At 44.6% G+C, this 15216-nt stretch overlaps 1 protein-coding gene across 1 annotated transcript in view; it reads right to left on the bottom strand.

Moving 5' to 3' along the window:
• The window catches only part of LOC123587471 (piezo-type mechanosensitive ion channel component 2-like), a 38420-nt gene that overhangs the window by 10010 nt on the left and 13194 nt on the right, over window positions 1–15216 (bottom strand). The window contains exons 8-13 of the mRNA XM_045457284.1: window positions 13539–13686; window positions 13226–13440; window positions 7484–7642; window positions 5627–5774; window positions 451–639; window positions 12–104 (exon numbers count right to left, since the gene is read on the bottom strand). Of these exons, the coding sequence (XP_045313240.1) occupies window positions 12–104; window positions 451–639; window positions 5627–5774; window positions 7484–7642; window positions 13226–13440; window positions 13539–13686 (952 nt within the window). The remainder of the gene's footprint in view (window positions 1–11; window positions 105–450; window positions 640–5626; window positions 5775–7483; window positions 7643–13225; window positions 13441–13538; window positions 13687–15216) is intronic.

Genomic DNA, 15216 nt, shown 5'->3' with positions numbered 1-15216 from the left:
CAATTACTTACAGTGTCCCTAGAAAAAGCTTTCATAAATTTATTAAACTTGGGCTGATCCATAACTTTCAACTGGCTTTGCTGTGCACTCATTGTGAAAATAGGCTGGAAAACAAAGAAACAAGGTGCCGTTAGCCCTCCGAGGCCCGTCTCTGCATCCTGGGTTCAAAGAACAATATTTCCGCCGTGTTATCGCCCCCCCCCCCCCCCCCCCGGGTACCCGAGGGCAGCTGGCCTCAGAGATCTCTTTTTGAAGTGATTACCCAACCAGAACAAAACGATTCTTTCACTGTCCTCGGTGCTTTACTTATCTCATACATCACGTATTTGCTGACCAGCCGAAATGTAGGGAGGAATCTGGAGCACCAAAGCTAACTCCACATCCTGTGGCTGTTTATTGGGAAAGGCGCCGGCAGGTGAGCGAGCCCTGGGGGAGGTGCACAGCGGTTACCTGGTACCCTCCCAGGGTGATTGTGACCGAGACGTCCAGGGGCTGGTTGATGACCCCCGCCACAGATTTGATCAAGGACATGAAGAGAAGGGGAAACCAGACAATGCAGATGAGCAGAACGATGATCATGCCTCCCATGCCATACTTCACCACTTTCTTCTTCTTCTGCCCCCGGGGCTGCGGGTATCTCTGCAACAGAGAGGTCACACCGGGCTCAGGCTTCTGGCCCCGAGAAGCAGGCGGGGTCTGGGTCGGGGAGGAGGGGTGCGCGTTCTTGCCGCGGGACCCGACTGAGTCCTGATTCTGCTCAGTTCGCTCAGGTCACTCTAGGAAATTAAGTAGTGATGTGAAGCTCTAAGGAGCACCCAACACGTCCCCACGGTGGTGCCACGAGGGACCAATGGGACCCGAGGGACTTTCTCCTTAAAACTGTGTTGGTTTTGGCTGGTGATGAACCTATGGACCGATGGATCAAATACTGCTGAACAAAGCCTCTGCTTTCAAGGGATCATGTGGGAGAAAGACATTTTACTGCAAATTCCTGAATATTCCAAAGCTGTGCCTATCAACCACCTGCTCTTGGTGGGTGGAAAAAAGTTTTTCACCTCATTCATGACACACGTTGTCAGAAGGCAGTGTGGTTCAAGCCCTGCAATAAAATCTATACGATCAGAAGAGCCCTCTCTCTCGGCCTCCAGGACTCCACGCGGGTCCTCAGCGGGGGCTGTGCTGAACAGCAGGAACTGGGGGGTGGTGGCAGAAGTGTGCGTCACGTGAGGGACCTGCTCTCTCCTACAAAAGCAGTGCGTTCGGAAGGGATCAGCTTTGCACCAAGCACTGCTCCTAAGCAAGGCACAAGGAGCCAGCTTTGTTATCCGGAATCAAAAGGGCTTCAGATATGCACGTGTAACCCTTGCTTAAATGATGCTTCTCCGTGACCTTTTTGCCTTCCAGGGTCAGCCCCTGAAGCTGGGCTGCACACACAATATGGGGGTTACCCCCACTCCCCAGCCTGGCTGTGAGATTTATCCTGGGGGCCACAATCCCTCAGGAGGCAGCCATTCATTTCACTAGAGGTGAAGTAAGGAAAACTCATCCACATTCTGCCTGCAGGCGCTGAGCTCATGTGACAAGCGACAAACAAGGACAGAGGTCTGGGAGCCAGCACTGCTACAATGGCTCTATGGGCCCTGGCCGTCCGTGATTGCTGAAGTCAGGCCTGGAAGTATAGGGCGGGGGCTGGACGGGGGACACGGGAGCCAGTATGGGCAGCATTATGGATTCTGTGCTCAGGAGATAGTGCCTCTCAGTGGCTGTGCTCCGAGTTAGGGCATGATGTTCAGATCCAGCACTGTATTTCGGTATCTTTGCGCTGGAATTTGAGGCCACTGACTATAATTTTCTATTGCGAAAGAAAAACTGCAGTATTGGAGAATTTCAGATATATATTCACACACACACAGGCTTGCTTTTTCATCTTTTTCTCCGGGAGGCAAGTTGAGACAAGCGGCCTCTCATCCTCACGCAGGAGCGCTCAGGCATAAGGTGGCGAAGTGTTTTGTTGGTTCAAGACTTTTCTCTGCTAAGAACAGCGTGGGTCTCTTCTGACTGTAGTGGTGCCATATCGGTTCCTCTCCTGGAGGCCACCCTTTGAGGCTCACTGCTAAAATCCCCAGAACCTCCCCCTCCGTTCTCCCCCTTCTCCTGCTCAGCCCCGGGGCAGGACAGGGCCAGCACCTTTGGACCTCTCTCTAACTCTGAGGCTACTTCCCCCTTCACCTTTCAAAGGGACCGTCCCCTTCCTGTCCTGCACTGCCTGTCACCCCTTTCCTGGGTAAGTCAATGCTCTTCTGGGTCTCCCAGTTTGCATAACCTTCCAGGCTACATTTCCAATCAGCTTCCTAAAGTGTTTTGGGACGTGACTGCCTGGAAATCATTGGAAACGAGGACTGGGACCCAGTGGCCTGCATTTGTGTGTGCTCCTATGCCAACACTCTGCCTTTTAGGAAATTGTTCTGGCTTCATAAAGTGTGTTCATAAAGCCCCTGGAGCACAGCACATTCGACTTGGAAGAATCCCCAAGAAAAGTTACTTAAATTTTTTCTTTTAATATTTATTTATTTTTGAGAGACAGAGTATGAGCAGGGGAGGGGAAGAGAGAGAGGGAGACACAGAATTTGAAGCAGGCTGCAGGCTCCGAGCCGTCGGCACAGAGCCCGACACGGGGCCCGAACTCACAAACCGCCAGATCATGACCTGAGCCGAAGTCGGACACTGAACCAAATGAGCCACCCAGGTGCCCCAAGAAAATTTACTTTTAAAAGCAGCTTACTCTTCTGCTTTATACTGGGCAAGAGACAGTTACTGGTAACGTTTCTGTCTCTGATGGGACGGAGTAAAAACGCGTGCCAGATTCGCCTGGACTCCCCTGACACTGACCTCCCACACACCTAAGTTCCTTAGCAAATTGTACTACGTGTGATTTAAAAGGCTCTTATTCTGAAATAGCCAGCGACTGAGCATAGATAGAAGTATATATTTAAGTAGAGGTGATGCATGTATCACCAAAGGTGATACATTGAAATGAGGCTTTTTATTTCTTGAAGATAAAATGACAATAATCGTAAACCTTTGTGGGGAGGAATGCTTCGTGTTCTAGGGCACAGCAAACCCTGTCCTTCACAAGGACGACGGGCAATGGCTGTGACTTCCTCACTATAGTATTAAGAAGGTTGTCGGGGCGCCTGGGTGGCTCAGTCAGTTAAGTGCCTGACTTCTGCTCAGGTCATGATCTCAGGGTTCCTGGGTTCCAGCCCTGTATTGGGCTCTGTGCTGACAGCTCGGAGCCTGGAGCCTGCTTCAGATTCTGTGTCTCCCTCTCTCTCTCTCTGCCCCTCCCCTGCTCACGCTCTGGCTCTTCCTCTCTCTCAAAAATGAATAGACATTAAAAAAAAACTTGAAAAAAAAAGATGGTTGTCACCTGTTGGCTCAAAGGCAGTGAAAAGCTTGTAAGAGCTAACAAATGGGGCAGACACAGCTGCTCCCATGAAAGGTGGCCCTGTATCGATGTGGGACAGTAATGTGAGCTCTGATTCAGAAACCCCCACCTGAGGACTCCCCTCCCATTCATCCAGAGGAAGTAGTATCTCACGGTTTCCAGTGCTCAGTGGACAGGCTCTGGGTTTTAGGATGCCGTCCTTCCCTCCTGCTGTCAACAGATAAGTTCGTCTACTTCATGCGGAAGCCAGGCTATGTGGTGTGCAGTCGCCTCACCACATCTTTCCCCAGCTTCCCGTAGGATGGCCACTCCTCTTTGCCACTACTAACTTAGTCACCCACGCCTCTGGTCCCACGCTTCCCGAGGCCCCCCACCCAGACCTTTATCCTTTGGCTTCGATGCTAAGAATTTCTCTTTTTCTTTTTTTCTACTGTTCTTTTTCTTACCATCTACAGAGGTTCAGATCCTCTCTATTCCGAAATTATCTTCTCCACTTGCCTGTCTCTTGAACCGCTTCTCTCTCGGGCCTTTCTCTGGCCTGTGCCTGCTCCCTCTGGAACAGCAGCCACAGGATGACCCTGGGCAAGTCTGTCCAGCGACATGCAGCCCAAACTGCCGACCCGCAGAATTGTGAGCAAAGAAAATGGTTGTGATTTTTTTAAGTTTATTTATTTTGAGAGACAGAGCACGAGCAGGGGAGGGGCAGAGAGAGCAGGGGACAGAGGACCTGAAGTGGGCTCTGTGCTGAGAGCAGGGAGCCCAATGTGGGGCTTGAACCCACATGACCTGAGCCGAAGTCAGAGGCTCAACCAACTGAGCCACCCGAGTGCCCCCAAAACGGTGGTTATTTTTAAACCACTAAGTTTGATGTAGTTTGATAAGCAGCAATAGACAACTGATATGATAAACTGCTGAATGAATAGATCTAGGACCTACGCGTCCCAGCACAGAGGTTTCAGGATGTAAATTCTCCTCTGTGTGACGGTGTGTATGTGGACACCTCTGGGCAGCAGCCACCTCCTGAGGCAGCCAGTCTGTGATGGGGTAGCTTCGACTGTTAGGAAGTTCGTCAGATGCCACTGAAGCTTACTAGAGCTTTTGCCAACCTGTCTCAACTGTGTTATCTTGCGTCTTCTAGACAAATTCAAACTTTCCCCCTATTTCCCACTATTTCAAATAGTTAAAAGCGGCTATTATCTTTGCCTCCTTCCATTTGTTTTTCTACTTCCGACAGGACAATTCTTGGTTCTTCCCGCTTTTCTTCACTGGTCACGAATTCTGGATGCTTTATCGCCATGACTGTTACCTTCAAAGTCCCTTTGGTAGAATAGCTGCCATATTCTGTCATTTTATCAGCTTCTCTGCTCCTTACAAATGAGGACAAGCTAGCAGATTTTAAGTTTACTGCCAGCCCTGTCTCCTTTACTCTCACAAACCCCACAAATACAGGAGCCGCCGGTGAGTGGGACCCGTGATTATGACACTGGAACTCCAAGAAGCAGCAGCAGAACATACTAGAAATTATATACACTGGAGGGAACTTTTTCAAGGAGGGTATTATCAAGAAGAGAAAAAAAAAAAGGGATACTTTCTACCATCTCAGCCAATGCTTGTTGAGCGTTTCCACTGCTGTTATGACTCCTGTTTCCGTCTTTAAGCTTTTGCAAAAAATCCAATGAATAACAGTAATTGTAACCGTATTCAAACTTTAATATTCAATCTAACAGAATAAGCAAATATTTGCACTTCGATTTCCTTTGCACAAGGAAGTTATATTGTCCCGTCGCTCATCAAAGAGTGAATCAGAGGGTGAGCCTGAGTCCAAGCCACCTGACCCCACTTTTCTCCATCCTACCACATTCCCTTCTGCTCCCAAATGAGCCATTTAAGAATTATGGGTCACAGAGCAATATATCATTTCTTCTTTTAAAAATAACTACAATATAGGCTGGCCAAAAGAAGAACACATCTGGATGCCATTGCTGACTAAGGCAGCAGTGAGTCCAAAATTCCCAAGTCCACCGGGGTGGAAACCAATGGGACAGTCGCAGGTCCTCACCATTTTTGCCCCCTGCCTCCATGTATTTGGCCACAAAGCTTGCAGAGATTCACATGAATCCTATACCCAGCCTGGATGGAAGGGAAACGAAAAGGGGTAAGGCATTTTTATTGGCTTACTTTTTCAGACTCCCGCCAACACTTCAGGATGAATATGTGAGCGTAGATGTCCTCCACACAGATCCAGCTGGAGAGGCTCAAGGTCGTGTCTGTCCACACCCAGTCCATCACAGCCCTCAGCTCAGTCAGAAAGGGAACGAGGCGGAACCTGCCAGAAACCACATCTTGCTAGAGAGGCAGTTGTGGGGTGGCCCCCGTCATCCTCCCAACCCCGGGAGCTCATGTAGTTCCTTATTGTTTTAGCCCCTATGACTTGGGAAAAATTCTCAAGGTGACCCTTATAGTAAAATTAACTTGGAATACAACTGCTTCTCATCCTAAGTCAACGTATGAATTAGTATTTTCCATTCTTTTTTCTATTTTTTCTTTTTGCTGATGGTCTTAACAAATTAGGATTGCCTTTTAAATAAGTTTGAAGGTGTCCTCTCCCACGTCTCTCATCAAAGTCTTGTGGTTTTCATTGCCCAGATCTTTTCATTTCTTCGGTTAAATTTATTTCTAAGTATTTCATTGTTTTTTGGTGCTATTATGAATGGGATAGTTTTCTTTTTCTTTTCTGATGTTTTGTTTTTAGCGTATGGAAACACCATTGATTTCTGCATGTTGGTTTTATATCCTGCAACTTTACAATGAATTCATTGATTACTTACAACCGTGTTTCGGTTGATTCTTTAGGATTTTCTACATTTAAGGTAATATCTTCTGCAAAAAGACCCATCATTTTACATTTTAAAACGTGTATGTGTTTATGTTATGAGAATCTGTCGGTCGTGGGATTATTGAGTACTGGGGTTTTGCTGTTGAATGAGCTAGGAAAAGTTGTACACCTGATACGTGAAAGCTGAGGGGAGATGAGAGATGTCAGAGGGAGCAGGACATGGGGTTGGGGGCACACAGTAGATGGTGGACTGAGTAGCTGCCTCAGGTTAATAAGATTTTGGCCTTACGTTCTCATATTTGGGACTGCGTTGGCGTGGGCTCCTCTCTGGCCTAGGAACTATTCCCTGTTTCTTGACTAACACAGAGCTTCTCCCAGCTGGAGACCTAGGTTCACCCTAGGCTCTTCAGAGCAGCTTGGGTTATACTCGGAAATTCTCCCCTAGGCCACTCAGCTCTGCCAAGTGAACACTAATCCAGCCCATTGAAGAAATATCAGGCCATACACAGAGAACACCACTAAGTGACTGACCGAGCACACTCCACACCTCTTCTGTGACTAAGTCACCTGTCGCCAGGTCTGGTACAGCCAAGGAGCCAGCGGTGCCATGAGCAGCCTCACCTTCCGGGCTGTGGTATGATCTTCATTGGAACAGAGAGGAGATACTACCAACGAAATTCTTACACGGAAGAGCCGATAGGCCTTGTCTAGTAGCTAACTTACTACCAGGGACAAGCAAGTCATGTGGCATTCAGGTTGACGTTAGGTGGAATAAATGGCCCTCTTCAACGGAGGAACTCATTGTATACGCAAAATTCCAAGGGGATCTTCAAATAGTACAAATGCCGAATTCTGTTCCATTGTGCCCAGAAATACATTAATACCTAAGGATCGTGTATCCCTGGTTTTCATCCTGAAATGTTAGCACAGTAATTATGCAGGATCCAGTAATAGAAAATTAACCCATGTGGATAATTCTAGAACACTATGCTGACCAGGTGTGTGGCAACTACACCTAGAAAGGCTATTTCAAGAGGTGTATCTGTCTTTTGCCAAAAGTCATAAGAGTTCTGTGATGATCTAAATTGCCCCATCAGCCTGTTTTCACCTTCCTGTTTCTTCCCAAGGAAACAAGTGCCTTTCTATTGCCAGCCTCCCCTCTGTGAGTGACTGTGACAACACAGAGTGTCCTTCCTTACCCTTGAAACAAGAAGAGGTTGACATAATTGTAGCTCTTGGTGAGGAAGTTTCCAAGGACTCGCGTTGGGTAGCCACAACGGATTTGGTAGGCAGACAACCCAAAGTAAACACATTTCACAAAGTACCAAAGCTGAGCAACCAGGTTCTGGCTGAATTTCCTAAGGCGCAAAAACATAAAAGTGAAATAATGGAATATTCTTCTGGTATAAGAGCATACCAGTTTAGGATTCAAAAAAAAAAAAAAAGTCGAATTGCCCCTCTGGCATGTAGAGCCAGTTCAGTCCATTGTAAGGAATTCTCTGAACCTAGTAGTAGATCACTTCGAAGGCAAACAGTAGGGTAAGAACGTCTAATAATTAAAACAAATTCTACAAATGGTGCCTCCAATGTGTTAGTGCATAATTCAGTTGTTTAGGCCATGAATAAACGAATTTCTTTTTAAGCGAATTTACTAATGAACATTTTCTCACAATGTGAAAGATGCTGCTACCGTGATCCAAATTAAAGTTCACCAAAAAGATGTATTTTTTTTTTTTTTACTTCAAAGGACCTGTAATTTGGAAGATGTAGGAGGAGGTATCCTGAGGAATGAATCCCCCCCTTTTTTGCTATCCATCTATAAAGGCAGGTCGTGGAGTAACAAAGTTTCAACACCCTTGGTTCCAGTTGTGTTTATAACCTATTGCGTTTGTTCCTCAAGCCATCATGCTCAAGACGTCTGTCTTCATTTGAAGACTTTCCCTAGCTCTGAAAATATATGATTCCATGATCTAACATTCTTTTCTCCAATGACATCTTCAGCAGTCGAAATGGTAGTCCCTTTTGCCAAGACTTCTGTACCACCTTCCCTGTGTTTAAAGTGAAGAGCAACACTTAAAGCTTCCTCTTTATTCCTCTTTATTTTATGTTTCAGATTCGTCGTCTTAAGTTTTAATTCTGACATTAGAAGAAGACATGTGTTATTTTTTTTTTAACTGAAAATACTATTTAGTTGACCAGATCTAAGAACCAGCTGGGAATGCACTGGCCTATGTATCTCAGGGACCTAGGGACCTCTACGTGGATCTCAACAACTGGAAATCTTAAAAGTATTTCTTAGAAGTGTCTTCCCCTGTAGAGAAACCAGCTTTGGTATTTCAGGTCCTAATGTGTTAAATATACTTGACCATGATCTAGCACTTGACAAGTTATTAATAAATATGTCAGAACTTTACAGAGAGCCAATATCAACTATTCCTTCCCTCTCCCTTTCAAGGGACTGTCTCTATTGGTGTGATAGTAAGAAAGAACATTCTTTCAGCTTTCCAGGGAAATGTCCTTGGATTTTACAAATAATTTATATGAAAACTGCATGAGGAAAAATTGTTATCTATCAAAATTACAAAACTGTGGGGTGCCTAGGTGGTTGAGTTGGTTGAGTGTCCGACTTCGGCTCAGTTCATGATCTCACAGCTTGTGAGTTTGAGCCCCACGTCGGGCTCTGTGCTGACAGCTCAGAGCCTGGAACCTGCTTCGGATTCTGTGTCTCCCTCTCTCTCTGCCTCTAACCCACTCGCATCCTGTCTCTGTCTCTCTTAAAAATAAATAAACATTAAAAAAAAAGGTTATAAAACTGTGTTGTCTTCTATCCCTTATAAAAGGACCAACCCATGTTGTGATGAGTACCGGGTGTTGTATGTAAATTTCAAAATCACTAAATCATACATTTGAAACTAATATTACACTGTATGTTATGTTAACTAACTGGAATTTAAATAAAAACTTGAAAAAATAAATGAACATTTCCCTTCCTTCAACCTTAAAGTGAATCAACTTGGAATAAGTTAATCAGTAGTTCCTGAAGTAATCCTGTTAAATCTAATAGGAACATTAAAGTTGTCCCACAGTGAAGGACTTTTTCTTTTGGTGGTCTCTCCATGCTTTATTACTAGCAGCTGGAGTTATGCTTTACTCACCAATCTGTCCCCCACGGCACCAGCCACACAGCACTTTGTAGACTATAGGCAACCACTGAAAGTTTGTGGACTAAATAAATCACGTGCCCACACACAGAAAAAATCACTTATCAGATGAATTATTTAAAATATTGGAGTTTCCTGATGCTGAATATTATAACTGGTAGCCATAATTTTTTTTCTGTATAGTTTCAACTCCTAATCTGTTCCTTCTCTTATTCTTTTCCTGTTTTGAAAAGGATTTAGATAACATAACTATTAATGACTGCTTTCTTTTGCACAGTAATGAGTAAAATTTTTAGCAACAATATCTGGAGGAGGAAAAATGAATCTGGGATGTTAACAAGTGATGGCAGCATGGCTTGAAATGACATGAAATTATATTGTCACTGACATGCTGGCAATGTAGACTCAAGTCTCACCAATCCTAATATATCTTGCATTAAATGTCCAAAAATAAAGATAGGGTAATACATTGCACTAGGAATGACCATTAGGTGAGGCTCAAAAGTGAGATCCAATGAGACAGAAATGATCTCTGTGGCCGTTTTTTTTTTGGTAATATTTATAGCAGCTTTATTTGTAATTGCCAAAGAACTATAAACAACCCCAATGTCCTTCAACTTTTGTATATTTAAACACTCTTTGGTACATTTACATGATAGAATACTACTGACCAACAAAAAATAATTAAGTACTGATACATGCAACAACATGGATGAATGTCAAATATATTATGCCAAGTGAAAAAAGCCAGCCTTAAAAGCCATAGGATGTGTGATCCATTTAAATGACGTTCTGAGAAAGGCAAAATTGTAGGGACAGAAAATGGATGTACCAGAAGCTAGAGGTGAGGGATAAGCCTCTGTCTACAAAGGGCATAGGAAATTTTATATATAACATTATATAATATATGTAATATAATTATACAAATTATACTAATATAACATTATATAGTCTTAGGTGTGCAGCTATGGGCATAGTGTTAGTATTTATCATAGTGCCTCAATCTCTGGAATCCCATCATGTGGTCCTTCCCAGATGGGGATAGGTCTCTGCTTTATTCACGTTAGTGTTATGCCCCTTTTCACCTGGTCTACTGCCCTGGACATAGCAGGTACTCAATAAATGAGAAACTGAGTTGAAGTTTTCATTAATTCAGGTATTATAACAAACATTCCAGCTCTATTTGGTTTGCAAGGTATTGTTGCTTAATGCCCAGAACCTGTGAATATATTACCTTTCATTTTTTTTTAAAAAAAATTTGAGAGATTCATTTTTGAGAGACAGAACACGAGTAGGGGAGGGGCAGAGAGACAAGGAGACACAGAATCTGAGGCAGGCTCCAGGCTCTGAGCTGTCAGCACAGAGCCCGATGTGGGGCTCAAGCTCACGAACTGTGAGATGATGACCTGAGCTGAAGTAGGACACTTAACCAACTGAGCCACCCAGGTGCCCCTGTTAACTTTCAAAGAAAAAGAAGGCTTTATAGTTGAGATTAGATTAAGGACCTTGAAGTAGGGAGATCGCCTAGGTTATCCAGGTGGGCTGAATCTAATCAATGAGCTCTTAATGGAAGAAATCTTTCTCAGCTGCGGTCAGAGGGAACCATGATGGTGGAGGAAGGGAAAGAGTGAAGTAATGAGAAGAGGACTCCACTCACTGATGTTGAGGCCGGGCCATGAGCCAAGGAAGGCTAGCACCTCGAGAAGCTAGAAAAGGCGAGGAAAGGGATTCTCCCCTAGAGCCTTTAGAAAGGAATGCAGCCCTGCCTACCCCTTGATTTTAGTCCAGCATAAGATGATCAATTCATTCTGTTTTAAGCCCTAAGTTTGTGGCAATTTGTTACAGCATCAATTGGAAACTCATACCAGCAGGAATAACCCAACATTTGGTAATTTGATCCTGCTGAAGGATTCTCCATGGCTTCTCCATTGCCCTCTTTCTGGAAACACCAGTCTCTATGAACTTTTCTATCAGGACATGGCAACATCCATGCTCTGGAACTCTGTTCTGGGGATGGAAAAATCAAAACCTTTTCACAACTGCACAACGAATTGTAGGTTGTATTATTTCAAGAAATCTGCTTGGTAGTGAGCACCCCCCCATGGGAGGTGGGGTGTAGCATACAGTAGGGTCAAGAGGTCTGTGATTGGGATCTGGTCTCACCACTAGCCAACTGAGTGACTTTGGGGACACCACTCTTCTGTATGGGTTTTACCTATCTTCATCTGTGAAGTTAGCAGGTCTAGAAAGCTTTTTAAGGTCCCTTTCATCTCTGAAATTAAGAGTTTCTAGGAAGGCTGGTGGAGAATGCCCATTGATGCTCTTAAATGTCACAGAGATAACATTCATCATCTAACTACCATGGCTTTTGAATGTGGTTTACTTCTCTGAGTTGATATGTATATAGAATTATTTATAGAGAAAAGTGCATTTATTTCACTTTAAAGACTAACAAATAAGATCTACAATGTCCTTACAAAGTATTTTAACAAAATACTAGTCTTTTAACAAAAAGCTTGCCTTAATCTGAATTATTTTTATCAGCTGAGATATGTTTACTCTCCCCATACGCAGTTTAGTGTGAAGGACTTATTTGGCTGTTGGTATTTTTCTGGGTAACAATTCTTTATTTACTTAGTTTTACTTCAGACTCATGGGAAATATCCTAACTCCATTTTTGCTTTTACAATATTTGCATTGCCACCAAAATCAAAAGGTCACAGCCTAACCATCCAGGTGAGAGTAGACAGGTAGCTGAAGCATTGTCAGGAGAGAGTTGAATTTCCTCGTTAAGAATGCCATTTGAGTCAAGTTATGAACCACATAAGTGAGAGCAGTTTTCATTACTTTCTAGTCACTCTTCGGAAAATGGCATTGGCCAGCCAGATTGCCATGTTATTCACAAGGCTTGGCCAGGAATGACCCTTGAGGTATGATAAAAAGATCAGCTTCCTGTAAAACATGAAGACTTTTAATGATATGTTCATTACAAAGATCATTCCTATTACATTATATGGGTGCTTCCATGTCCCCTTCTGTTCACCCTTTGTTCCCATAATGTCCTGTTTATAGCAGTCTCCCTTGTTTCTCTTTCATTCATTGGCGCATCCATTTGTTCATGCGTTTGGCACCAACTCGGTCCCAAGTAGTGTTTCTGGTGGAAGCAACCTGGGAAATCTAAAGGGTGAGGAGGAAGAGTGGGTTGGAGGCAGGAGAGAAGGGCAGTGAACAAGGTCCCATGAGGTGTAGGAGGACATGGCGCCCTCAATATGACTGGACCTTAGAGCTCAGGGAGACAGGGAAAGGCAGCAGACAGCCACCTCCAAGGATCTCACTGGCCCTTTCCCCATTGAACTTTAGGCTGCTCTTTTTATGTCCCACTTTCTCATAGGACATAGTCTGAGAGCCTCTCATTCTCTTAGCAGTGCCTGTAAGACCATCTCTGGTTCATCTCTGTCTACTAAGGGGTAGAGACAATCACAATGGAAGGCCTCTGGTTTTCTCAGATCGCCAAGGTCATCACTTCTCCCACCCTGAAAAACCCGATTTCTATGAATGCGAATGAACACACAATGAAAATGTGTTTGAGGAATCAGTTCACGTTTTGAGCCACACTGAATTTGATAGTGATGATTATCTCTAACTTTTCCAACCCATGGTGCTGTTTAGCCATGCCTCTGCCTGTACCTGGTGATTTTGTTGTGGTGATGCGTATGGCATGATAACCTCCTGGAACATACTTGCGTTAAAGTGGGAGCGTGCCTCCGGCTTCCACCTTACCTCTCAGTCACACCAGGCAAGATGAAGAACATCCAGAAGTGAATTCCAAACACAAGAATGACCTGGAAAATGACCTTTCCCAGGACGGTCTTCCTGAGGTATAGTGCTCGGTCCACGACCATGGTTCCAAACTGAATTAGGACCATCACCAAAAAAGGCCCAGGGACTTGGTCCTCTGACAGCGAAGAGGTGATGTCTGCTGCTGCTGAGTGTTTCTGGGAAGGAAACAACAGGTTTAGGCACGAGTGGCACTTCACAGGACAGCATCGCTCTTACTCGTTAGAAGTGTGGTGGCCTTCACCCCCCAACCTACCCCAAAGGCCCAGAAGCCAAAGACGATGATGACAAAGTCAACAGTGTCAGCCAGGAACATGAGCACATACACATCGGTCACAGCACTGTAGTCTGGATGGATGAGGTTGTAGAAGAACTGTCTGATGGGCACATATATTTGCAAAGTCCTGCAAAACAGAGACCCCAGCACTTGCTTCAGGAGGGGCAGGATGGGAGGGATGACCGGGTATTTCCATCATTCCATTCCTCCGTATCCCTCTCTCCCAGCAGGTCACACCTCCCTTTTCAGCCTCAGCAGAGCCCGGTGTGGGGTGGGGAGGCTTCTGCTCTAATGGCAAGTGCAGACACATTCAAGTGCCTTCCTTGGCACTCTGCCTCCTTGTGCTGATGAGACCAGAGGCCTCCTCTGTTGTTCGAAGCACAAGAGAATGGTCGAAAGCCCCAGAAATGAGGTGTTGGGTTTGTCACCTGATTCAATTACTCCCTGCCTGTGAGCCCCTGAGCATGCTCCTTACTTCTCTGTGTTTTGTTTCCTCTGTTGTAAAACCCCACAGGGCTGGGGTGAGAATTAGATGGGACTACATAATGGTGCTTAGACCTGGAGTCTGACCTGAGCACCCTGTACACATTAGGTAGCCCCTGCTCCTCCCCTTTATGGGTCCTGTGCCCCTTCTGATTCCTACATAGTGCCCTGGGCTTTTGACTACACCTTGTTCTGTCCAGCCTCTGCTCTGTCTTCCTTGTTTTCTGGGTTCTGCCTTCAATTCAAGGCCAGGTTCACGTTGGATGGCCCTCCTGGTCTCAGAGGCCACATTCAAGGCCAGCCTTGCCGAACCTCCTCCATTCCCATTGCTTGTCTGCTGCCTGTCAAGGTCCCTGGCACTGGAGGAGGGGCTCATGCATTTTGCTGGAGACCAGCTGTGTGCCAGTGAACCTCAGTTTCCCCTCTCCAGGATGAGAGTGTTTCTCTAACCTTCCAACTTTGACATCATACACCTCTCTGTCTAGGTGGGATTTAGCATGATGATGCTTGGAAATACATACTGTGAATCCTTGAAATTACTTATTCTATTCAAATAGGAAAACTATGTTTATAAATGTAATGGATATAAAAATGAATCACACTGAAAAGCGATTTTTAAAAACAATACATTACTTCACACAAAAAGACAGAAAAATAACATGTTGGTGAGGAAAGTGGAGAGAAGGGAACCCTCGTGCACCGTTGGTGGGAATGCAAATTGGTGCAGTCACTGTGGAAAACAGTATGAAGGCTCCCCTCCAAAATTAAAAAACAGAACTACAATAGGATACAGCAATTCTACTTCTGGGTATTTATCTGAAGGAAATGAAAACACTAACTCAAAAAGATCTCTGCACACCAGGTTCAGTGCAGCATTATTTATCATAGCCAACTCATGGCCCCCAAGTGTCCCTCAATGGATGAATGGTTAAAAAAAAATGTGTGTGTGTGTGTGTGTGTGTGTGTGTGTGTGTGTGTTTGCACAGTGGTATATAATGAAGTATATATATTATTGGGATGAATACACACACACACACACACACACACACACACATGGAACAAGTCTGAGAAAGTCAAATAACATATGATATCACTAATATGTGGAATCTAAAAAAAAAAAAAAAGAAGAACCCACACTCAGAGATACAGAGAACAAATAGGTGATTTCCATGAA

The sequence above is a fragment of the Leopardus geoffroyi genome, chromosome D3 (genome assembly GCF_018350155.1).
Source record: "Leopardus geoffroyi isolate Oge1 chromosome D3, O.geoffroyi_Oge1_pat1.0, whole genome shotgun sequence".
In the NCBI taxonomy this organism is placed as follows: Eukaryota; Metazoa; Chordata; class Mammalia; order Carnivora; family Felidae; genus Leopardus; species Leopardus geoffroyi.
The sequence above is the reverse complement of the archived record's forward strand: the minus strand, read 5'-3'. Positions and strand labels throughout refer to the sequence as shown.